Genomic DNA, 24,348 nt, shown 5'->3' with positions numbered 1-24,348 from the left:
GGAAGGTAAACAGCATTTCCGTGCGCTGCTGTGGTTCGCCAGAAGCGGCTTAATCATGCTGGCCACATGACCCGGAAGCTGTCTGCGGACAAACGCCAGCTCCCTCGGCCTACAGAGTGAGATGAGTGCCCCAACCCCAGAGTCGGCCACGACTGGACCTAATGGTCAGGGGTCCCTTTACCTTTACTTTACCTATTCATAAACCATAGAATCATAGCAACGTAGAGTTTGAAGGGACCGTGAGGGCCATCTAGTCCAACCCCCTGCAATGCAGGAATCATTTGCCCAATGTGGGGCTTGACCCTGAGATTAAGGGTCTCATGCTCTACTGACTGAGCTATCCCAGCTGTCAGTTATAGCACTGCAAGTGTTCATGGAACAGCACTTGCAGCTATTTAATTTCCTCTCCCGGTTCTTTGGATCCAACCCTTTACTGCTGCAGATAAAGCTGTCTTGTTAAACTAAAACACATGGTGCGGAAGAGAGGGCTTATTTTATAAAGTCTCCTTTGAGAGACATAAACATAACCACATGTAAGAAAGAATAAGGCGTATGCTAGAACATCGAGCCGCTTTGATAAGGCCCAGATGATAGATGTAGACATAATGTAAGTATTCGAATGGTGTTAATAGCTCTGTTAGGGAACAGGTTTAGCCGAGACGAAACCTTATATTTCAAGCCTTAATAAAGGTGTTGGCTCATGTCAAAATGTTGGTTTAGAAGAGAGTTAATAGGGCACAGCCTGACTCCCTCCTTCGGCAATCTTCGCGGAGCTCTGACCCAATGGTGGCCATTGGTTTGATTTGAATTAATTTTATAATGAATGATTTTAGAGTGTTGTGTTGTGTTGTGTTGTTGTACTGTTTTATTGTTGTTAGCCGCCCTGAGCCTGGCTTCGGCTGGAGAGGGCGGGATATAAATTATTATTATTATTATTATTATTATTATTATTATTAGAGTCCCTATAAATTATTCCTGCGGCCAAGATCATAATATGGGAAAGATTTGTGCTCATATCTGCTCAATGTTCAGGGTTAGGTAAGCAAACCAATCCCATACTTAACAGGGACTGTTATTTCCAATGTTTATCCCCCCCTTTTTTGTAATGTGAACAATCCTGTGAATTCAGATCATAAGAGGAAGCCTGTTGGTTCTGTAAGATAATAAATTGGTTCAAGTTTTCTAAAAGCTTTGAGGACCACTTTCGGAGAGGATTAGAGGCAGCGTAAAAAGTCATCTGAATTCGACTTCAGCTTCGAACCGTCTAAGGTTGTCTTGTGCCCTAGTGACTGAATTCCCCCTAATCTCAGTATGTCTCCTCTGTCAGGAGTTCAGCCATCATGGAGCAGGAATTCTAACATCCTCTCCAACCTACCATATCCCATCATGCCCTAGGCTAGGAATGCCCTTCATTGCAAGCATTCTGCTGATTGCAGTTGATTAAGAAATTAGATATCATAATAAAAGAATCAATGGACACATTGATATTCTTTAATGGTACTCAGAATTTATCATCCAAAACAGGTGTGTCAATCTGCCTCCCAGCAGTCCTGGCATAAGGCTTTGACCTACAACTGTGTGTATTTATAGCTTTAAATTGCATGACCTTAAATAGCATGTTTGATGAAGATCTTGGAACAGCTTGCAACTAAACTAGCAAGTCTTGTTTGCAGTTAAGGATGGAGGAGAAATTCACTTCACATCTAAATGCAACCTTACCTAATTTGCACTTCCTGAAGCCAAAGGAGAGCTGAAATGCAGCAATCCTTCAAAAGTGCCGCTTCTCTGAATTTTGCAATCCTGCAGCCAAGAATGTGTCCAAAAATGCCCATGTAAAGTATGCATACAAATCCATATATTACTGAAGATAACATACAAACTGCATCATAGCAGGGGACGTTGCTTGCGAAAATGTGTATATTACTCAAAGGTGCATACAAAAATGTGTTTATAAGGAGAAATTTGCCCAAAAATGCTGATGAATTTTCCGGGTGATTGTTGAACTAAAATTCACAAATTGTTGCGGAAATGTGGAGTCTAACTTTGTAAACATGAGAAACCATGAGAATTGAAAGTGACAAATTTGTCCATCCCTGCCTGCAACAAAGGGAAACTGCTATGAAGATTTGTCTAGGGCACACGTTAGTGACCAATTCTCACTGTTATTCTTTCAGAGTGCAGGAGAATCGAACGCCTAGATATTGTTTTCGTCATTGATGGTTCTGGAAGCATCGATCCCAGAGAATATGACATTATGAAAGACTTCATGATCGCTTTGGTGAAGAAATCGGATGTCAGCCAGGACCGAGTTCAGTTCGGAGCTGTCAAATATTCTGCCGAGCCAGAAACCTTTTTCTTTCTCAACACCTACAGCACGAAATCGGAAATCATTAAGGCTATCCAGAATGATAAGCCTATTGGGACAACGACCTACACAGCCAAGGCTCTGAGGTATTCAGAAGGCCTTTTCTCAGAGGAGCACGGCAGCCGCAAGCGCCGCAGTGTCCCCCAGGTTCTTATAGTGATAACCGACGGGGACTCCCATGATGCAGCCGAACTTGATGAAGTGTCCAGGAAACTCAGGGCACATGGCATTGTCATCTATGCCATTGGGATAGAAAGAGCCAAGCCTGGGGAGCTCTTGACCATGGCAGGATCGGAAGACAAATACTTCTACGTCAATTCGTTTGAAGGACTGAAACACCTGTATCCCAAATTGTCTGACAATATATGCAGTGTTTCGAAACCAGGTAGGTAGCTATGTCATCATCATCGTTGTTGTTGTTGTTGTTGTGTTTTTTTATTAGAAAACATACATATTTACAACAAAAGAAAATACAGAAGAAAAAGAAGATACATATAACCAAGGGAAAAAATTAGAGAATACTTTGTCTCTTTTCATATTTACAGTTATTTATACCTCTATAAAAGGCTATTCACAATAAAGGAGTGAAATGAAAGATAAGATATCAGAAAAAAGAAAAAAACAACAAGGAAAAAATAAGGAAGTAAAAGATAAGGATCATAAGGTGAAAATTTTTAAAAGTAGATAAGCATTCACTATACATAGCCGTTTTCCATCTATATTTATATTCAATCGTATAATTTCATCTTGTCCTTATCTACCTTAAAAAGTGTGGTTGTTTTTTTAAGACTTCCACCATTTGCCTCACGCAACCGGAGCTGCACCTTGGTTTTCAAACAGTTCCAGGAGTCGAACAGACTCCCGGAACGGATTAAATCCGACAACCAAGGTACCACTGTATACCCAAAGATAAAGGGTGCTCTCCAATATTAGTCTCATGCCGAATAGGCCCATTGAAATCAATGCATTTAAGATAAGTCCATTGGTTTCAATGGATCAAGTCTATAACTTAATTGGACATTGCACACAATATGCTTCCTTACATTCATTCTTACATGTACGGGGACGCAGCCATTTTGCAGGATTACAGGGGTTAGTTGAGTTGAAACACTTGCATGTCATCTGACAGTGGAGTCCAAGGTTCCATCTAGACAATTGTGTTATTTTGTTCCTCTAATCATAGCCAATGCAGAAAGTGTGAGCCAGAAACCCCTGAGGGGAAAATTCATATCTCCGTGTGGGTAGCAAGTGTACGTCAAAGTGTGTGTGTGTGTTAGTACATTATTCTCCTAAACCTGTTTCCCCTTCGTGTTCTCTCTTCTTATTTTGAGATGCCCTGGTCTACGAATATAACTGTCAGGTGCTGATGTGGTTGCTCGGGAGCAAACAGGCAAGACTCCAACCTGTCTTTTCCAGGCTTTATTATCTGTACAAACTATTTACAGTGCAGAGCGTCGCAAGTCCATGTCTGCTCAGTCGCTAGCAGAATCTGAGAGTGGGCGGTCCTTATACCTTCCCCAGCATAACAGCTGTGTGACCCCCAACCTTCTTCTCCCCTCTCTGCGCCGAAAACTACTGCGCAGAACGGGCGCTGGCAAAGGGGGACTCGCCTCCCCTCCGCTTTGCTCAGGCTCGGTGCTGAGGCTCTCCCTAGCATCTTCTCATCCCTGCGCCCCTTCCCCACTTGAGGCGGGGCTTCCCTCCTCACCAGAGGAAGAACCGCTTCTCAAGATCTTCAGAGGCTCCCTGTAACATAACTGCCCTTCCACCTCTCACCTCTGAGCTGATGGCAGTTCCCTGACAATAACCTATTTTGTTCTCCGCTCCCACTTCTCCCTTGCAGAATGTGGAATTCCGGCAGATCTTGTATTCCTGATTGACGGCTCTAACAGCATAAGCGACAGCGACTTCAAGAAGATGAAGAGTTTTTTGCAAGACGTAGTTCATCCCTTTGACACCGGCCACAACGTGCAAGTTGGTATCGCTCAGTACAGCGACAGGTATAGGGAAGAATTCAGCCTGGATATTTTCCCAGCCAAATCAGAACTTGAAACAAAAATCGGACGCATCCGACAGATGGAAGGACTCCAGACCTACATTGGTGCCGCTCTCGGGAGGGTGAAGCACTACTTTACACCAGAAGGTGGCAGCAGAGTAAATGAAAACATCCAACAGATTTTGCTGGTGATCACAGATGGCCGGTCACATGACAAAGTTGTGAAAGCTTCAGAAGATCTGAGAAAGAGAGGTGTTGACATATATGCCATAGGAGTAGGGAAAATCGACCATTTGCAGCTTAGTCAGATAGCCGGCTCCTCAGATAGGAAGTACACAGTTGATAATTTCAGCGAACTGAAGGTAATTAAAAAAAGACTAGTTGATGATATTTGTGAGGAAGAAGATAAAACAAGTAAGTATCCCCACTTCAAGAATTCAAGTAAATCCCCTAATCTTGGGGCCTCGGGGAAAGTGGGATATATGGTGGTCCATCCTTCAGTCTAATCCAGGCACCCCCAAACTCGACCCTCCAGCTATTTTGGGACTACAACTCCCATCATCCCTAGCTAGCAGGACCAGTGGTCAGGGATGATGGGAATTGTAGTCCCCAAACAGCTGGAGGGCTGAGTTTGGGGTGCCTGATTTAATCACTGGTGTTCACGTACCTAAATGGTAAAAGTTAGATACAATGGTACCTTGGTTTTTGAGCATTTTGGAAGTCGGCGTCCGGTTTTCGAACGCCGAAAACCCGGAAGTAAACACTTCCGTTTTCGAACGTGCCTCGGAAGTTGAATGGCTTCCGTTGAGGTACCACTGTATTTTTCTCAATTATCTCTGTAAATTTGCAGGACGCCCTTTGCGCTTCGGTTTTTGACTGTTTCAGAAGTCCAATGGTCTTCCAGAACGGATTAAGTTCGAAAACCGAGGTACCACTGTGTTGATCAATGTGTGATCCATAAATGTCTTATTGTGGGGGCATTGAATAAAACTCCCCTCCCCCTGCTCAATGTTATGTTTCCCCATACCAGAATGCAACTTTGACCCATTGCTTATCAACTCATCTAGATAACTGTCAAGAACCACTTGCAAAGCTAGATGACATATTTGTGATTGAACAGAGCAACGAAGAATTCATTCATTCATTTGTTCAAACAGTCTCCATTTTTAGTTCTTTTGATATTGATTGTCTCCTAGATCTCCTTTTACAATTGTGGGGTTCGCAGTGATTATTAGCCTCAATCCATATCTCTCTCACCTTCTGTCTTTCATTTTCATTTTCTCCCTTCCAAGTAACTATCCATTGTGTTTAGTAATTTGGTGGTCTTTTCTTCTCTTCATAAAACAGCATGCTTCGTGGATGTTGTTGTGGGAATAGATGTCTCCTCACAAAATCAAGGTGACCATATATTCCACGGACAGTCGCAGCTGGAAACCTACCTTCCAAAAATTATAAATGCCCTCACATCCTTAACAGGTGTGAGTTGCAATGCAGGGTCACAGTCGCAAACCAGCGTGGCACTGAAAGTGAAAAACACAGAACCGCTGGTGACATCAAAGTTCCAAATTGATAGTGAAAAGCTTTTGAACAGTCTTGTGGGCACCATCATCAAGAATGCATCCCACCTTAATGTAGACTTTTTGGATTCACTTTGGGAAACATTCCAGATCAAATCTGCCGATCGAAGAAAGGTAAGCTCTCTGGCTTCATCCTGGCCTACTCAAACCTGACAATATATTGTATAATTTTAATACATTTACAAACCATTGTTGTTGTTTTTACTTTCCTCTAGGTGCTCCTTGTATTTTCGGATGGCCTGGATGATGACGTGGAAATCCTGGAACAGAAATCAGAAGAGCTCAAGAAAAAAGGTACGTGATGAGTTTGAGGGAATCAATACGATCGACATTATAAAGGCTGTTCAGCGGCGAAAGGAAGTAAGAAATTTCTCGGCATCCGAGAGTCAGGAAACAGAGAATTCAGGAGAGCAAACGTGAGTGACAATTTTGAAAGAGGCATGGAATTTCTGTAGGATGCGACATTTGACAAGTGTTCCTCAAAACTCTGCGAAAAGGCTGAAGTCTGGTTTATTATTGCGATTACTGATTTATTAAATTTCTACCCACCTTCCTTTAATCATGGAACTCAAGGCATCAGATGGTCCCCCATCCAGACACTGACTAGACCTAAACCTGTGCAAATTCAGTAAGGCGGTTGCATCCTGTGACCTCAGTGTGGTGTAGTGGTTAAGAGCAGTAGACTCGTAATCTGGGGAACCGGGTTCGCTTCCCCGCTCCTCCACATGCAGCTGCTGGGTGACCTTGGGCCAGTCACACTTCTCTGAAGTCTCTCAGCCCCACTCACCTCACAGAGTGTTTGTTGTGGGGGAGGAAGGGAAAGGAGAATGTTAGCCGCTTTGAGACTCCTTCGGGTAGTGATAAAGCGGGATATCAAATCCAAAGCCAAAAGACGGTGTTTTGATTTCTAAAACTCCATGTTATACGCTCACAAATCACAATCAACATTTCAAACAGGATTGGATGGGCTGATAACTGTCGTTCTGGAAGGGGCTGAAAAAATTAACGATCTTCAATATATTGAGTTTGGGAAAGGATTTGGATACAGGACGCAACTGAATATTGGCATGAGAAATATTGCCAGTCATCTGTCCAAGTACGTGGTAAGTAAATCACCAAAGAACCAACTTACAGGTGTTAAATTCCACTAGGTTCAATGGGTCTTGTTGAAACCTTCAAGGCTTAAGCAGGGAGAAGGCAGATCAGACTTTTTTTGAAGTGAGTGAGACCTAAATCAGTTAGTACTAAGGTTGCTTCTGCACTAGAGCTCTGTAATGCCGCTGAAATATTGCTTTTCTATCGCTTAAAAATGAAGGCTATACAAAGGACAGAATATAGTGTTATATTATCCAGCAATGCTCCCCCCCCCCGCCTCTACCCTTCTATAATGTCTGCTAAGAAATAAGTTCCGTTCAGAAAAATAATAATTTCCATTGTTACCTGAAAGCTTGTGTTTTCCCTTTTGTTCCTATTACATTAAAATAGGTGATAACATTGAAATACAGTGGTACCTCGGGTTAAGTACTTAATTCGTTCCGGAGGTCCGTCCTTAACTTGAAACTGTTCTTAACCTGAAGCACCACTTTAGCTAATGGGGCCTCCTGCTGCCGCCACTCCACCGGAGCACGATTTCTGTTCTTATCCTGAAGCAAAGTTCTTAACCTGAAGCACTATTTCTGGGTTAGCGGAGTCTGTAACCTGAAGCATATGTAACCTGAAGCGTATGTAACCCGAGGTACCACTGTAAAGCAGTATATTAACACCCCTCTGCCCCTGAAAAACTGAACTATACAAGGGGCAGTTCAGGAGTAATCCACCAGCTGTGCTGAACAGGGAAGCAATAAATTAGGCTAAACTTGCAGACAGGAAGCTTTTGATTAAGGGAGCTGTTCCCTTTAAAAGCCTGAAAAGTGTTTTGCGGGTGCCTAATGGCCAGGCTGGTGTTGCTATAGCAAATATATAGTGGCACCCCCCCCCCTTAAATCACTGCAAATCATGGGGGGGGGGGGAAATCAGAGGACAACACAAGAAATGCTTCAGTGCAATTGTTTGATGATGCTGTGTGGTCTCTAGAAACGGACTCTAGAAAAGCAGCCAAACTTGTGAAATTCATTCCAATATTTATTTGTTTAATTTATCTAGAAAATGTATAGAAGTTCTCGATCAAAATGCTTTGCAAATAAGACTGGAGAGAAAACCCACAACGAAAACCCACAGTTCAATTAAAATGTATAACACATAAAACCGGCATCGTTAAAAACAAATGCATATAAAAACCAATATACATGAAATCATCATAATTAAAAACAGATATAAAATAAGTAAAGTTTTAGAAGCTGATGTAGGTAACTAAAATTATATTTCTGAATAGGCTTGCTGATACAAATATGTTTTCAACAGGCATCTAAAACATAGGCAGGGGTTTCGAAAGCCCATATTCTGCCTGGCTAAGTAAAGGAAGAAATCCTTGCAATTGCACAATGGACATTAATTTGGCACTTGCAAAAATGGAACTTCTGCAGATCAAAGCAACTGAATAGATGCATATGAGGCAAGGCACCTTGAGCAAATAGTATGACTAACTTTCATTGGGTTGGGGCTAAAACAGCAGCAATGTGATGACAGTTGATAACCGTGCATGATTAAAAACTGTAGACGAATCCTGTCATTGTGTCATATTGGTGTAGCAATCCTATACAAATTTGTTCCCGGAGTGTGACAGGTTGCACTTCAGAATTCTAAGAGTAAATTCTGTTCTTTCTCTCTTTTTTTGTATACATTTTTATTGGTTTTTTAAACATATCATTTCCAACAATCATGTAACATAACTTCTTATCTTATACAATATTTTAGACTTCCATCAACTCCTCTGATGATTTTCCGTTCTTTATCGCTTATTCTGCATTTCTTAATTCATCTATTACTCTTAATTATCATTGACTAATAACTCTCCTCATATTCTTGATATTTCAAATAGTCCTCCTTACAGAACTGCTTGCAGTCCTACTAGCGTAATCTGTCCATTACAATTATTTTTCAAAGAGTTCACATATTTACTCCGGTCTTCTAAGAATCTCTGGTCCCGCAGGTTTCAAACCTTCCTGCTAATTTATCTAATTCTGCATAGTCCATCCATTTCATCCGCCATTCTGTTCTTTCTCAGGCCAATATTGCCGAGCGAACATGTTGCTGTGTGTTTTGCAAATGTGTCGGTGAAGAGGGAGAAGCAGGAGACCCAGGAAGACACGGGATGAAGGCAAGGAATTTGGATTTTAACCAGAGAGACGCTGTCCTCAAGAGCTTCTGATAGTTTCGTGTGCTCTGAAAATGATATTTGGTGTTAATAAGTCTCCTTGATCTCCATTTTAGGGACTTCAAGGTGTTAGAGGAAGTCCTGGACACCTAGGAGAAGAAGGGGAAGCTGTAAGCTCTTAAGTTACATACACACATTTTTTGGGTTGGGTGGGGGAGTAGAATATTTCCAAATATTGGCCAGAATCCAAAGGGCACGCAACTCTATCTCTGAGTAGAAGGTGCTCTGGGTTTGCCTTGCTGAAACACAAGGCCTTTCCAAGCCACATGGCAAGACTCTTCTGAAACTTAGATGTCAAAGAGAAAAATAACTACCAAACTTTTAGAAGACATCTGAAGGCAGCCCTGTTTAGGGAAGCTTTTAATGTTTAATAGGCTATTGTACTTTAGTGTTTTGTTGGAAGCCACCCAGAGTGGCTGGGGAAATCCAGCCAGATGGGTGGGGTATAAATAACAAATTATTATTATTATTATTATTATTATTATTATTATTATTATTATTGGAATTTCAAGGATGGCATGAATGGAGGGTGATGCCTGCTGTCCCCCCAAAAAAAGATTCAACTGGGTGTGTACGGCATCATAGCAGTTTCACTTTTCTCTTGTCCCCTAACTGAAAGGGATACCAATCCTTGCTGTCACAACTTCCCTCTCTGAATGGTTGTGCTTATTTTTGTTGCCAGGGACCACGAGGGATGCCAGGGCCAGATGGAGAAAGGGGCGACAAGGGTTGCCGTGGTAACCGAGGACCCAAGGCAAGCATCAGCTATAATTGCATTCCTTTCTAACGCATAGCGAAATGTTCCTTGCGATCTTCTTGTGTCTAACGGTCCTCAAATTGACATGAGCTCTTCTGATCCTTTTCAGGGGCAGAGAGGAATAGTGGGCCGAAAGGTACAGAAAAGTGTTCTTCTCCTCCTTTCCTGAATAAGTTATGAATGTGTGATCGTGTCTTAAATGAGCATCCTTTGTATGACAAATTTGGTACGATCAAATATGGCCCTCTATTGCTGTTGACTCTATCTAACGAAACCACGGCATGAAACATCAAAAATGAACCATGCTACTCCTAAGTAAGGCTGCAGCCCTAACTCCACTCATCTGGAAGTAAGCAATACTGAATTCCATAGGTAAAAGGTAAAGGTAAAGGACCCTACGATGGTTAAGTCACGGGGACTATGGGGTTTGACCTGTATCACCCTGATTTGGATCAGCTCCAGGATTGGAAGTAGTAGGAGCTAGGTAAAAGTAAAGGGACCCCTGACCATTAGGTCCAGTTGTGGCCGACTCTGGGGTTGCGGCGCTCATCTCGCTTTATTAGCCAAGGGAGCCGGCATACAGCTTCCGGGTCATGTGGCCAGCATAACTAAGCCGCTTCTGGAGAACCAGAGCAGCACACGGAAACACCGTTTACCTTCCCGCCAGAGCGGTACCTATTTATCTACTTGCACTTTGACGTGCTTTCGAACTGCTAGGTTGGCAGGAGCAGGGACCGAGCAACGGGAGCTCACCTCGTCGCGGGGATTCGAACCTTCGACCTTCTGATCGGCAAGTCCTAGGCTCTGTGGTTTAACCCACAGCGCCACCCGCTATGAGATAGAGGACTGCGGGCAAACGGTTGGCCATTTGGGGAGGCAGGATGCTGCAGTAGACTCTGATCTGCTCCAACAAAGCTCTCCTTAAGTTCTTACGGAATTGTGTCACTATCTTGAGATGTGCTCTTCTGTGAGAGCAGCCTAGCTTAATTTTAATCTTTAGAAAGTTAAGCTGAGGTCTTTTTTGTTCCAGGAGACATTTGGTTAATGGAGGGTGTTTGGGGTAACATCTGACTCTTGTTGCTGCCAGGTTTTAAAAGTTTTTTTTAAGCAGTTTATGGAAATAGTTTTTCGTTAGCCAGTCAACAGCTGAGCTATAAATGAAGTCAATGAATGCAGGCATACAATCTGCACTAACCACATGTGTTGTAGGTCTTAACTTGGGGGTATTAGAAGAGTAACTGCGGGAAAACAGCCGTCACATTGCTTTACAGCTGCAATCCTGCATGCAGTTACCAGGGAGTAAGTCCTGCTCAATTCAATGAGACTTACTTCTGAGCAGACACACATAGGATTGTGGTGTCAGTAATGCAGAAATGAGGCCCCAGTTGCTGTCACACTAATAAAAATTATTTTGTGAACTTCACTTCCTGAGGTTCTGAAATTTTCAGAGTGCTGGGCTCAACTGTGGAGTTCCTTTAAGCAATTAAATAATAATAATCAGATAACAACAATGGAGGAAAATACTTAGGGGGAAAATGCTGTACATATTTTGTTATGTTTTGTATTAAACAGCACATTAATTAATGTATTAACTGCTGGGTCTTGTGGAACTCATTGCAAAGCACTCTGCAGGGGTCTTTGAAATAGAATTTGCAAGATCCGACAGTGCCTGTAAACATGTGCTTAATACTGAGATGAATTTGGCAGATAATTCCTGGTTTTTTGTGTTCTTGCAGGGAAACAAGGGGGATAATGGATTTGATGGCGTTAATGGAGAGCCAGTAAGATTTTCATTTCTTCGTTTTGCCTTTCAGTGTTCTGTTTGAATTAGCAAACATATCCCACCCACCCCATAGAGTTAATCACATACTTATAGGCCATTTAATGTATCTTCTTCAGGGTTCGTCTGGACCTCCAGGAATTAAAGGAGAAAAGGGTGACCCAGGCGGCCAGGTAATTTCATTTGCTCGTTTTAGATACCTGTAGCTCACTTGTCAAAGAAACTTTCCCAGGGCGACTTTACAGTAAGAATAAAAGCATAACATTTTACAATAATTCAGCAAAAGTAATAAAATGAATACCATAAATAGAAACAGCAATAAAAACACGGCAATAACTGGCCCGGCATTAAAAAAAAAAAAGTAGTTAAGAGAAGCAACTCTCGGTTAATTGCTTGGGAGAATGAAATGACCTTTGTCTGGTGCTGATAACGGTTCGAGCCTCCGTGGGAGCTGCTTTTAATCTTGTTAACATGGAAAGTTTGCTTCTGTTAACAGAGAAACTTTATGTCTGCCTTGAGCCTAAACAGCAGCCCAGTTTAATGCCAAACACATCAGTCACACAAAATAATGGCTCGCTTATATCTTCTTGTTCTAAAGCTCTCATGCACTTTGTTATTCTTCAAAGGGCAGCCCAGGACCAAGGGGAATTCCTGGTGATCGCAGCGAAAGGGGCTTCCGAGGAGACCCAGTAAGTTTTGTTTTCCAGAGGCAAGAGAGAAGGAAATGACTCTGCTCACTGCCCTGATACTGTATCTGCATTTGGCGCTCTCTCTCTCTCTCTCTCTCTCTCTCTGCAAGTGTGGGACTGCTTTATTTTTCCATGTCATTTTTAAATAGGCAAGAGGAGGAAGTATGGAAGGTTTGACAAAAGTAAACAAGGTTGCCCCCTTCTAGCTAAGGGTCTTCTACCAACGGGTCTATTCCCTCCCCAACTCCTTACATGCTGCAAGTTATATAAAAGGTAAAGGGACCCCTGACCATTAGGTCCAGTCGTGGCCGACTCTGGTGTTGCGGCGCTCATCTCGCTTTACTGGCCGAGGGAGCCGGCATACAGCTTCCGGGTCATGTGGCCAGCAGGACTAAGCCGCTTCTGGTGAACCAGAGCAGCACACGGAAACGCCGTTTACCTTCCCGCTGGAGTGGTACCTATTTATCTACTTGCACTTTGACGTGCTTTCGAACTGCTAGGTTGGCAGGAGTAGGGACCGAGCAACGGGAGCTCACCCCATCGTGGGGATTCGAACCGCCAACCTTCTGATCGGCAAGTCCTAGGCTCTGTGGTTTAACCCACAGTGCCACTTGTCTTTAATTCCTCCTAGGAGTTGAAATAGAATTCAGTTTTGTCTTTTTTTGAAGAAAAGCCTTGTTGGTTGCTCACCACATTGCTCTCTGTACTCCAGAGAGCTGCACTTGGTCAGCCAGATGGCGGAAGACAATTCAGCTTAACCTCCATCGCCACACTACAGCTCATGGACGGCATGTCAGAACACATCGATTACAGATCCTCACTGGGCAGCTGTCTTGGGGAAGGGCAGCAATCTCTTTATCAGCCACTTCCTGGAGTTCTTTGGGCAAAATTTTGTTTTTCCTAAGGGAATTCAGCCGCAGCCTCTCATCCTATTGACTGCTTGAATCGCAGGGGCAGGAGGCTGGTGGCGCTTGCATTGAACAGGCGATATGAGCATGATTTTGCTAACACGGAGAGACTCGGGGGGGTCACACAAACCAGGAACAGTGAGCCCCTATCTACTTTTGAAGCAGAGCCGTATCATCTTAAACAGTCCCTCCTGGGGGAAATCCTGGGAACCGTAATTTGCTGAGGGCATTGAGAGGTGTTAGGCATATCCTCCAACATTTGTCCGATGAAAATAGGGACGTCCCTATTGTTGGGGTGTGTGTCATGGACTGCTTGAGTATCTGATGAAAGCTATGAACCCCGTCCCCAGATTTCCCCCCACAAAGACAATTTTCAAGGCAGCTGGAAGGAAATCAAGGAAGCAATGTGTGTGTGTGTGTGTGTGTGTGTGTGTGTGTGTGAGAGAGAGAGAGAGAGAGAGAGAGAGAGAGAGAGAGAGAGAGAGAGATTTACAGGCCCCATGAGTCCATAGACCAGAGGTTAAGAACCTGTGCTTTCCTCTATCTATCTATCTATCTATCTATCTATCTATCTATCTATCTATCATCTATCATCTATCATCTATAACATTTCTTTCCCTTTCATCTAGGGTATTCCTGGACCAGACAGTAGCATAGCAGGACCGAAAGGTTTAGAAGGGGGAAGAGGAAGAGAGGTATAATACCATCTGATATGCCTCGTTTATTATTTGCCTGTGAAAAGTAGTTTCTACAGAAATATAGTATAATAAATGCCTGAGCGTTGATGTGTATGATTAGTCTGGCAACCACACCACTCCCACTTCTGAACCAAGCTGTGATCAGCCCATTTCAAATGATGTTAAGGATTTTATTACTTTACAGCTCTAGCAGAACTGATAGAATATGAAATAACAGACATAACAATAAACAACACAGGTTCCCACAGGTCTAAGACCAGGTTCCTCTTACTTCTCTCCCACACTAACTTCCTTAGCTGCAGGTGAGATGTTGGAAATTCCATGTCTCCTCTGCTGCAGATGTGTGGGATTATTACACGTCACATGTCTGTGTTTACACTGATTGTTGGAGTCTTGTGAGCGGAAACTGAGATACGCTGTTCCGTTCTGTATAGCTATTGCTTTTGCAGTTCTATCTCCGAGGAAGAAAGAGAGAGAAGCCATGTTTTGTTTGTTACGTTATGTTTGATTTTGTGCGCATTAAATTCAGCTTAGATGTTACACCTCAAGGCTCATCTTCTGTTTGGACTGTGCTAGTTGTGTCCTCATGTCCTTGGACATGACAGGTACCACTGTATTTGCAAATAAATGCCAAGAATTTGCAGGCTAGCACCTGTAGCGCTGTCCAGGGTCCTGAAGCCCCAACTCCAGACCAGGCCCTGCTAACCTCCTTAGCTAATTTCTCTTGCCTGACCAAATTCCTGAAACCACTTTTGCAGATTAATGCTTTTCTTTTTCTAAAATGTGTGGGCAGCCCGTAACAATGTCGCCTCATACCCAAAGCTTCTGTTTCTAACTTCTGTAAACAGACGAGTGGTTTTCACATGCAGCGTGAATAACACAATGAAACATATTTTATCCTACTTGCCAACATCTGGTAAGGTACTATGAGTTTGAGAAGATGAATTTTCCTATGTTGGAAATCTGATTGCCATTGTGAGAACAGAATACTGACCAGATGGGCCTTTGGCCTCATAGTGCAGGGGTCTTATGCTGGTAAAGATGTTGCAACTTAAACTTAAATTGAAATGTTTTGCTTTCAGGGTGAGAGGGGACCAAGTGGCCGCACGGGATTGCCCGGCTTGAAAGGAACCAGAGTAAGAGACAAAGAACGAAGATGCTGACATTGTTTTCCCTGTGAAAGAACTTCAGGGTGGTAATGCAAGGCAGACAGCAACTGTGTGAGAGTCCTATCACTGGGTCTACTGCCAGCAATAGGCAGATAACCCTAAGCTCCCTCTTCTACAAATAGAAATCCCTTTGAGAATATTGGAATTGCAGCTGCATGAGACTTTCCCCCTTTCTCTAAATCTTTGCTTCTTGATTCTGGGAAATGTCTTGAGGCCGAGAAAAGAGTTCTTGTGGGTCCAGATTTATGGCAGAGTCTGGACACTGAAATCAATAGGGTGCATCTTCTGTTGGGCGGAGGGCAGGGGGTTTCACCATTGCATTCTATTAGAAGCTAAATTCAAAAAGTGTTCGGAAGGTTCGGATGCTTCAAAATGTGGCTGCCCAGTTGTTAAATGGCGCCAGGCATGGAAAACATATTGTTGCAGACCACTCCAGTCTCCAAGCAGTGTGAGATCCCAGGGTTTGATTTCTTCTGAATGAAGGACAGTGGAGACTGTGGTATCTTTGTCATATATGGTTTGTCACACAGCATCCTAGAGCTATGCACATCTTCTTAAGAGTAAGCCCTTTTAAACTCAATGGTACTTACATCCAAGTAGGCAGAATAATTGGGTGTACTCTTCCCACCTTGGATCAAATCTATGCTTCCAGGTGCCATAAGAAAGCTGCAGGATAGTGCGCACCCCGGAAATGATCTCTTTCAGCTTCTGCCTTCTGGAAGAAGGTTCAGGGTTATAAAGACTAGCACTAGCCGCCTGAGAAACAGTTTCTATCCAAATGCGATTTTGGTTTTAAATGCAGTGTAAGGAGTCTCTATGGGAGTATACTGTATTTAAAAATGGGGTATCAGAGTTTTTAGGGGGCTAACTAGGTTGGGATAGCAATCCGGGAAGATTGTTCTTTCAGGGCTCTACCACCGCCATCGATCCCCGGCATTGAATGTGTTGGCCTAGTGTGGGGCTCCGAGGTGAGCTTGGCTGTCTGGCTGGTGTACCGGCCACCTAGCGCACCAGCAGCCACCCTGTCAGGCCTGCTGGAGGCGGTGGCCGGCTGGGCCTTGGAGTTCCCTAACCTATTGGTATTGGGGGACTTCAACATCCATGCTGATGCCACTCCCTCCTCACAGGCTCTGGACCTGGTGTCTTCCATGGCGACACTAGGGCTCTCCCAGTTTGTTTCGGGCCCCACACATCAAGCAGGCCACACGCTGGATCTGATCTTTGGCGCTGGTATAGATGTGATCATGTTTCCTTTGATGAAGGTGCCATGGTCTGATCACTATGCTATGAAAGCCAGGATTGATGTTCCACCCCCACCCTGCTTAGGTGGTGAGCCGATTTGGGCTCGCCCGCGGAGGCTGATGGACCCTGATAGATTCCGCCAAGCCTTGCGGGACCTTTCTCCCCCTGGCGACTCATTGACTGAGCTTGTTGAGGGCTGGAATACCCAGCTCCTGGCAGCCATCAATGAGATCGCACCTAAGCGCCCTCTGCGACCCCGCAGAAACCGGGCTCCCTGGTTTACTGAGGAGCTCCGGAAAATGAAGCGGGACCTCAGATGGCTAGAGCGAGTATGGCGGGGTGCCCGTGACGGAGCCTCAAGAACATCTTATAGGGTTTTTATGAAAACCTACGAGATGGCAGTGAAGGCCGCTAAGAAGTCCTACTTCTCGGCCTCCATTGCATCCGCTAGCTCTCGCCCGGCACAATTATTTAGTATAATTCGGTCTTTAACGTCCCTCGAAGGACAGCCAAATTTAAATAACAATTCGACACACAGCTGTGAGGCATTTGCGAGCTTTTTTGCGGAGAAGGTCCTGTCGCTCCGCCATGACCTCCCTGCCAATTTGGATACAATAAAGGAACTGGAGGCCCCTCGACTGTCCTCGGGTCCAGTACTGGACCACTTTGACCGGATATCCCCAGCCGATGTGGACAGACTCCTCCGAGCTGGAAAGCCCACCACTTGTCCTCTCGACCCGTGCCCGTCTTGGCTGATTAGAGCATGTCCAGACGAGGTGCGGGCCCCCCTGGGGGATATCATCAATTTGTCCCTTGGCACCGGGACATTCCCAGGGGAACTGAAGGAGGCAGTGGTGCGTCCGCTCTTAAAGAAAACATCATTAGATCCCTTAGATCTATCCAATTACCGCCCAGTTTCGAATCTTCCATTCCTGGGTAAGGTGATTGAGAGAGCGGTTGCTGAACAGCTTGGTAGGTTTCTGGATGAAACATCGGCTCTGGATCCATTCCAGTCCGGCTTCCGCGCTGGTCATGGGACCGAGACGGCTCTGGTCGCCCTAACAGATGATCTTCGTAGACAGCTGGATCGAGGCGGGTCGGGGCTGCTGATTCTTCTAGATCTGTCAGCAGCTTTCGACATGGTCGATCATGAACTTCTGGACCACCGCCTCGCCGACGTGGGGATCCAGGGCACAGTCCTTCAATGGCTGCGCTCGTTTCTCTCTGGTCGGGGACAGAGGGTGGCGCTTGGGGGGGAACTGTCATCCCGCCACTCCTTGGTGTGTGGAGTGCCTCAGGGTGCGATTCTCTCCCCGATGCTTTTTAACATCTTTATGCGCCCCCTCGCCCAGCTTGTCCGGAGTTTTGGGCTGGGCTGTCATCAGTATGCCGATGACACCCAACTCTATCTGTTGATGGATGGCCATCCTGACTCGGCCCCAGACACACTGATCAGATGCTTGGAAGCTGTGGCTGGATGGTTACGTGGGAGCCGGTTGAAGTTAAATCCTTCGAAGACAGAGGTCCTCTGGCTGGGACGGGACGATATGGGATTGAGGGGGCAACTCCCATCTCTTGCGGGAGTGCAATTAGTGCCAGCACCGTCCGTCAAGAGTTTGGGTGTAATCTTCGATACCTCCCTCTCTATGGAGGCGCAGATTACAGCTATAACAAAGGCGGCATTTTTTCATCTCCGCCAAGCTAAGCAGTTGGCCCCTTACCTCTCTCGCCCTGACCTAGCCACTGTGATCCATGCGACGGTCACCTCCAGACTGGATTATTGTAACTCGCTCTACGTGGGGCTGCCCTTGAGACTGACCCAGAAACTCCAGCGGGTGCAGAATGCCGCAGCGAGACTCCTTACGGGGTCCTCGCTGCGAGATCACATTCATTCGGTGCTATACCAGCTGCACTGGCTCCCGGTGGAGTACAGGATCAGGTTTAAGGTGCTGGTTTTAACCTTCAAAGCCCTATACGGCCTAGGACCCTCGTATCTATGGGACCGCCTCTCCTGGTATGCCCCACAGAGGAACTTACGGTCCTCAAATAAAAACATCTTGAAGGTCCCAGGCCTCAGAGAGGTTAGGCTGGCCTCAACTAGAGCCAGGGCTTTTTCGGCTGCGGCTCCAACCTGGTGGAACGCTCTGTCACAAGAGACAAGGGCCCTGCAGGACTTGACATCTTTCCGCAGGGCCTGCAAGACAGAGCTGTTCCACCAGGCCTTTGGTTGGGGCACAGCCTGACTCCCTCCTTTGGCAATCCTTACAATACTTTAGTTTATGGTTGCCATCAATTCTGATTTTAATTAATTCTTATGATGTTTTTATAATGTTGCACTATTTTAGTGTTGTTAGCCGCCCTGAGCCCGGCTTCGGCTGGGGAGGGCGGGATATAAATAAAATTTATTATTATTATTATTGTTGGTTTCTGAATGTCTTATGTAGATTTTTTTTCAATTTCGTTGTTCTGTATGGGACAAAATGACAAAAGATTATCATATTGTATCGGGTAGTTAAAGTGAGATCTAAATAGAAATGTTTAACTTATTGCAATTATCTTGTCATAGGGACATCAAGGCCGAAGAGGCCAGCCTGGCCCCCAGGTATGTGTGCATATATATATAGGAGTGCTGTTTTATCGTGACAGCAATATATTAGATTGTCTTACAAAGAAAACTGTCTGGCCTCAGTGTAATTTGGTCTCTAATTCAACTTATTTCTTCATGAATGGATATTTTAAGTCTGGTCTTTTCTTGTTTGCTGCAGGGGAGACAAGGGTCCCGTGGTCCCAGCGGCTTTCCTGGACAGCAAGGATTTAAAGGTCCACAGGTCAACATTAAAAATATTCAGCTTTATTTCTGAGGGATATTGAGAGAGTCTGTGCTGAAAACATGATTTGTTCATATTCAATTTTCTGTTTTTGTCAAATATGTTTCTAGGGTGTGAGAGGAATCCAGGGCGTGAAGGGAATGAAAGGAAATCAAGGAAACAAAGGGTTTCCTGTATGTATACACTTTCTTTTCTTTTTTAAATCTCAAATCAGTTTAAATTAACTAAAATCCTATCATCCAGTTGTTTTTTCGGGGGAGGGATGTGGGGGTACGCATACCCTTAAACATTTTGTGAATCTTTGTACTTTTGGCCATTTACTGTATTTCCCCCGATTTGAACTATAAAATGCTGATTTTCTAGAGTCAAAATGAGAGCACCCCTAAACATTTTATTTTTAGAAAAAAGCACTGCTATCATCTATCTATCTATCTATCTATCTATCTATCTATCATCTATCAATAATAATAATAATAATAATAATAATAATAATAATAATTTATTATTTGTACCCCGCCCATCTGGCTGGGTTTCCCCAGCCACTCTGGGCGGCTTCCATAGAAACCAAAAATACACTAAAATATTACAGATTAAAAACTTCCCTGAACAGGGCTGCCTTCAGATGTCTTCTAGAAATTTGGTAGTTATTTTTCTCTTTGACATCTGATGGGAGGGCGTTCCACAGGGCGGGCGCCACTACTGAGAAGGCCCTCTGCCTGGTTCCCTGTAGCTTTGCTTCTCGCAATGAGGGAACCGCCAGAAGGCCCTTGGTGCTGGACCTCAGCGTCCGGGCAGAACGATGGGGGTGGAGACGCTCCTTCAGGTATACAGGACCGAGGCCGTTTAGGGCTTTAAAGGTCAGCACCAACACTTTGAATTGTGCTCCGAAATGTACTGGGGGCCAATGTAGGTCTTTCAAGACCGGTGTTATGTGGTCTCAGCGGCCGCCCCCAGTCCCCAGTCTAGCTGCCGCATTCTGGATTAGTTGTAGTTTCTGAGTCACCTTCAAAGGTAGCCCCACGTAGAGTGCATTGCAGTAGTCCAAGCGGGAGATAACCAGAGCATGCACCACTCTGGCGAGACAGTCCGCGGGCAGGTAGGGTCTCAGCATGCATATCCGGTGGAGTTGGTAGACAGCTGCCCTGGATACAGAATTGACCTATCTATCACAATGTGAAATAAAGTCCCGAGTCAATTGGTAAAACAGATTCCATATTGACTGTGGCAAAACATCCCCTTTACAACCTTAGTTTGTCCCTGAGGCACAGGGGTGCAAGCCCACAGGAGCAAAAAACCCCGAGTACAACATAGTCACAACTTTGATGACGTTCATAGTGGAGGTAGATGGGGTATTGTGGCAAATATCCAGCTATTGGGCAGCGCCACTGCTGGCTGATGTCTCCTCCCCCCAGCCCATTGGCTGGGGGTCAAAATGGACTTGCAGGACCTCTGGGAGTGACCCCCCTGCCATTGGTGTGGGATGTTCCAGTTGGCTGTCCACCCACAATCTGAGTGTGTGACAGACAGTCTCCCTCTATCCCCACCCCAAGCAGGGACATCCATGGGGGGGGGCAGCCCTCTGGATGGTGGCCCATTAAAAGAAAAATGCTATGCTGAGTAATTACCCAGATGCATAGTTTTGCCCTGTTTTATCTTTTGTTTCGGGACGCGGGTGGCGCTGTGGGTTAAACCGCAGAGCCTAGGACTTGCTGATCAGAAGGTTGGTGGTTCGAATCCCCGCGACGGGGTGAGCTCCTGTTGCTCGGTCCCTGCTCCTGCCAACCTAGCAGCTCAAAAGCATGTCAAAGTGCAAGTAGATAAATAGGTACCACTTTGGCGGGAAGGTAAACAGTGTTTCCGTGCGCTGCTCTGGTTCGCCAGAAGCGGCTTAGTCATGCTGGCCACATGACCCGGAAGCTGTACACCGGCTCCCTTGGCCAATAAAGCGAGATGAGCGCCGCAACCCCAGAGTCGGCCATGACTGGACCTAATGGTCAGGGGTCCCTTTACCTTTACCTATCTTTTGTTTCAGGGTTACCTGGGAGTGGCAGGTCCACCAGGCATTCTTGGGAGCTGGGGAACCAAAGGCAATAAGGTATGTTCCAGAGAATCCAGCAGGTTAATTTTACAGTGGCACCTTGGTTCTCAAATGCCGAAAACCCGGAAGTAAGTGTTTTCAAACGTTGAACATCCGATGCGGCCGTCAGTGTTTCCGGGGTACCTGCACCAATCAGAAGCTGCGCCTTGGTTTTTTTTGAAGATTTTGGAAGTCAAGCAGACTTCCAGAACGGATTAAGTTTGGTGCTTTTGTTTTAGCTATTTATTGTGCGTTTTTGTTTTTGAGGCTTTTTCAGTGCGTTTGTTTTTGTGGTTGTGTGGAATCCAGTTCAGCTGCTGATTGATTGATTGATTGATTGATTGTGTGACTATGCAAATGGATAAAAGGCCCCCATCCAAACAATGACTATCATCAGTGCAGGTAATAAAAAAATAATAATTTACCGTAATTTTCATCATCTATAATACTGTCTTATTTATTTTATAGTACAGTGCATTGTTTATTGCTTTCATTTTATGGATCAGTGGTCTCGTTAGATAGTAAAATTCATGTTAAATTGCTGTTTTAGGGGTTGTTTTTAAAAGTCTGGAACGGATTAATCTGTTTTGCATTACTTTCTATGGGAAAACGTGCCTTGGTTTTGGAATGCTTTGGTTTTGGAACAGACTTCCAGAATGGATTAAGTTTGAGAACCGAGGTACCACTGTACTTGGCTAAAAAAATAGCTGTCCAAATGTGAAGGTTATATTACCAGGTTAGAATTTAGACAGCCAGGGGATGGATGCGGCGAGCTTTTATCATATCCATACAATTTCTCCTCAGGAGCATCCATACTTTTAGTTATAAAATTTGTTTGCAAATTCCTCTTAAATATATTCACATGTGGGCTCCTGTGCCTGTTTCAGTTCACACGTTGTCTTTTAATTCCACCAAGTAGAAATGCTCTGGAACTGATCAGAAGTTATTTTCCAAATGTGTTAATTGCATGACACCCAGACAGCCAAATTCACCCCAGCACCCCGTCTGAATGAGAGGTTTCCTGTTCATTCAGATATGGAGGGGGGAAATGGCATGGTTCTTGTTTTCACACACAGGAAATATATGATTTGCCCTACTGATTTGAACTGCATGGACATGAAATTTATCTGTGATGCCTGTTTTGAATTTTCAGCAGGTTGTGGCAATTTTGATCACAGATGCAGTATGTTGTGGCATCATTGTTGACACTGAAATTAATCTCAGTTTGCCCCAGTTCCCTGAGCAGTGTAAAACTCCCAGGTCACTGGAGGCTTGTGGCATTTTTGTGATATATGGTTTTATTTACACGCAGTGCTTTTTTCCTTTAAAAATGTTTAGGGGTACTCTTATTTTCCTTCTCATATTGAAATACAGCCCCTCAATAAGACCAAACTTAAATTCACAAAATGTTGAGGGGTATGCGGGTGGCGCTGTGGGTTAAACCACAGAGCCTAGGACTTGCTGATCAGAAGGTCAGCGGTTTGAATCCCCGCAATGGGGTGAGCTCCCGTTGCTTAGTCCCTGCTCCAGCCAACCTAGCAATTTGAAAGCACGTCAAAGTGCAAGTAGATAAATAGGTACCGCTCCGGCGGGAAGGTAAATGGTGTTTCCGTGCACTGCACTGGTTCGCCAGAAGTGGCTTAGTCATGCTGGCCACATGACCCGGAAGCTGTACGCCGGCTCTCTCGGCCAGTAAAGCGAGATGAGTGCCACAACCCCAGAGTCGGCCATGACTGGACCTAATGGTCAGGGGTCCCTTTACATATACCTTTTATGCGTACCCCCAGAAAAAGCACTGTTTACACATATATAGAGGCCGGGCATAAGTGGATATGCAACTCCAAAAAATGTCTCAAATTCACCGATTAGATGTCTAGGGGAATACAACCAGTTCCCCAAAAGCTGTTAAATCTAAAACTCAGCCTCTTCTCTTTGACTTTGCATGGTTCCAAAACCTGTGAGCCTATTCTCTTTCATGCAGAGACACTACTTGATAACATCACTTCCAGTCAGGTCATGCTGACTCTCATCTCCTAAAAGTGCCCTCAGTAATTTAGTTTTTGTGGCACTAGATTGTCCCTCACTTACATAACAAAGGAGATACTTGACAGGTTAGGGCAATTTAGCCAGCAAAGGAGGTATTTTGGGAACAGCTTTGGGATTATTGCGTTGGAGGTTATCTCCAGACACCGGTTTTACAAATTTAAATTCATGATTCTGAGAGAAGGGATTCTGAGAGGACATGTATCACATTCGAAATCCTATAACAATATCAATTTTGTGTTCATTTAACAGGGAGAGCCTGGCGGCCCTGGCATAAAAGGAGAGAAAGGTCCCCCGGGACGCCGGGGAATAAGGGTTTGCTTGTTATTATTTTGTTTACATTCCTGTAATTTTTATCCTGTATTTATTTATCTTGTGAACCTTCCTGAGATCTTTGGATCAACAGCAGTATAAAAATTTAATTAATTAATTGATCATTACAGTCTTGAACCTATTTTTTTATTTAAAAAACCCCAAACCCACCCACCCCAGTGCAGATAAATTTATCAGAAGAAGTATTAATTGAGCTCATCTTACTATACGAATAAATGGAAAGTATTTATGGAAAGTAGGAGGAGAAATGGATGTTGTAGTCCTCTGTTTGTTTAGATTTGTCAAAATCTTCTTCCGCTTCTGCGATTATTAATACAAAATGGAAGCAAAGAAGACCTTTGTTGCCTCCAAAAGGGTAGATGGAAACGAAAATGAAACACTAATGTAATGTAACTTTGCTTTAGGGCGATGGTGGTGCAGTTGGATATGGTAAACAAGGACACAAAGGAATAAAGGTAAGGGTGAAAAGAAATCTTTAATGAAAATCTGAGCTCTTTTTATAAATATCCTTACAGATCATTATCAGTGGAAATAAAACATGGATCATTTTAGAGGTGTGGGCACTAGATTATC

The 24,348-nt window shown here is 44.3% G+C and overlaps 1 protein-coding gene across 1 annotated transcript in view; it reads left to right on the top strand.

Moving 5' to 3' along the window:
- The window catches only part of LOC309515854 (collagen alpha-6(VI) chain-like), a 59,396-nt gene that overhangs the window by 17,135 nt on the left and 17,913 nt on the right, over nt 1–24,348 (top strand). The window contains exons 7-26 of the mRNA XM_082194068.1: nt 2,175–2,750; nt 4,209–4,775; nt 5,709–6,052; nt 6,154–6,232; nt 6,896–7,041; nt 9,102–9,194; nt 9,308–9,361; nt 9,934–10,005; nt 10,118–10,144; nt 11,745–11,789; nt 11,908–11,961; nt 12,415–12,477; nt 14,015–14,080; nt 15,166–15,219; nt 19,061–19,096; nt 19,260–19,322; nt 19,433–19,495; nt 21,355–21,417; nt 23,695–23,757; nt 24,180–24,230. Of these exons, the coding sequence (XP_082050194.1) occupies nt 2,175–2,750; nt 4,209–4,775; nt 5,709–6,052; nt 6,154–6,232; nt 6,896–7,041; nt 9,102–9,194; nt 9,308–9,361; nt 9,934–10,005; nt 10,118–10,144; nt 11,745–11,789; nt 11,908–11,961; nt 12,415–12,477; nt 14,015–14,080; nt 15,166–15,219; nt 19,061–19,096; nt 19,260–19,322; nt 19,433–19,495; nt 21,355–21,417; nt 23,695–23,757; nt 24,180–24,230 (2,579 nt within the window). The remainder of the gene's footprint in view (nt 1–2,174; nt 2,751–4,208; nt 4,776–5,708; nt 6,053–6,153; nt 6,233–6,895; nt 7,042–9,101; nt 9,195–9,307; nt 9,362–9,933; nt 10,006–10,117; nt 10,145–11,744; nt 11,790–11,907; nt 11,962–12,414; nt 12,478–14,014; nt 14,081–15,165; nt 15,220–19,060; nt 19,097–19,259; nt 19,323–19,432; nt 19,496–21,354; nt 21,418–23,694; nt 23,758–24,179; nt 24,231–24,348) is intronic.

Source organism: Podarcis vaucheri (genome assembly GCF_965113315.1).
Source record: "Podarcis vaucheri genome assembly, chromosome: 12".
NCBI lineage: Eukaryota > Metazoa > Chordata > Lepidosauria > Squamata > Lacertidae > Podarcis > Podarcis vaucheri.
The sequence above is the reverse complement of the archived record's forward strand: the minus strand, read 5'-3'. Positions and strand labels throughout refer to the sequence as shown.